This window comes from Tupaia chinensis, unplaced genomic scaffold (assembly GCF_000334495.1).
Source record: "Tupaia chinensis unplaced genomic scaffold, TupChi_1.0 Scaffold144276_1, whole genome shotgun sequence".
Classification (NCBI taxonomy): domain Eukaryota; kingdom Metazoa; phylum Chordata; class Mammalia; order Scandentia; family Tupaiidae; genus Tupaia; species Tupaia belangeri.
In genome coordinates this window covers 1,500,479-1,501,616 of record NW_006204133.1, presented here as the reverse complement: position 1 = coordinate 1,501,616, position 1,138 = coordinate 1,500,479, and the positions used below count along the sequence as shown (strand labels likewise).

At 59.7% G+C, this 1,138-nt stretch overlaps 1 protein-coding gene across 1 annotated transcript in view; it reads right to left on the bottom strand.

The window, feature by feature from the left end:
- The window catches only part of ZAP70 (zeta chain of T cell receptor associated protein kinase 70), a 15,059-nt gene extending 14,620 nt beyond the window's left edge, over nt 1-439 (bottom strand). The window contains exon 1 of the mRNA XM_027767546.1: nt 1-439. This exon is cut by the window's left edge and continues 10 nt beyond it. Within this exon, the coding sequence (XP_027623347.1) occupies nt 1-390 (390 nt within the window). The 5' untranslated portion in view covers nt 391-439.
- Between the last annotated feature and the right edge of the window lie 699 nt (nt 440-1,138).

The window sequence follows — 1,138 nt, the reverse complement described above, 5'->3', positions numbered from 1 at the left end:
CGTCTGGCGTCCGTAGTCGCGTACCATGGCGTCGCGCAGGCTGTCGAAGACCCCGGGCTGCGGCTCGAAGCCCGGCGGCCTGTTGCACGGCTTGCGCAAATTGCAAGGCAGCCCATCGGGGTCGCGAGAGTAGAACTCACAGAGCTCAGCCGGGCCGCAGTGCGCCTTTCCGCCCGCGATGGCGTAAGTGCCGTTGAGCTGGCGCTCGATGGAAAAGTGGTGAAAGCGCACGTCGTGCACGAGCGACAGCACGTAGCCGCCCAGCGAGCGCAGGCACTGGCGCAGCAGGAAGAGCCCGTCGGCCATGCCCGCCAGCTTCAGGTGCTCCTCCGCCTCGGCGCGCGAGATGCTGCCGTAGAAGAAGGGCAGGTGCGCCGCGGGGTCCGGCATCCCTGCCACAGTCCTGCGCAGGGGGCACGCCCTAGCTCCTCTCCAGTCCCTGCGGGTTCAGAGGGGGATTGGAGGAGCGTCAGGGCCTTCTCTGCCAGACCTGAAATGCCGTCCCCTGTGCCCAGAGATCGTGGGATAGACGCCGCATGGAGGGCATCTGAACTGCATATCTGAGCGCGCGACCCCGCAAAGCTAGCTTTGTGTCAGTGTCAGCGTGGCGAGGAGCCACAGATCGAGGGGTCCCAAACCCACATGACTTCTCAGACACTCGAACTGGTCTGCATACACCAGCACCTGCAACTGTCCGTTCATTTCTGGCATGTGTTGAACTCTTACAGTGCTTCAGGCCCAGTGCTGGGAATAGGTAACAGGGTCCCTGCCCGCCCTGCTGAAGATAATGCTGACTGAGGTCAGCATTGTAAATGACATGGAGTGATAGTGAAATAGGGAAGACCTCACTAGAGCTAGGATGGTCACCTTCACTGAGTAGCAGAGTGAGGAAGAGCCAACTAAGTGCACTTCTCCAGAGGCCAGCAGATGGCGTAGTAGTTAAGGAGTTGGACTCCAACATGGTCGACTGGGATTGAGTCCCAAAGCCAGTGGCTTGAAAATCACACCAGACTGGTGTATGTGCATGCACAAAATCCCTAAAGGAGACTGGAAGAAGGGACCAGCAGTTAGCGTAATGGCTATGTCGCTAAACTCCCATGTAGCCCACCGCGGTTGAGTCCCGGACCCAGTGGCTTAA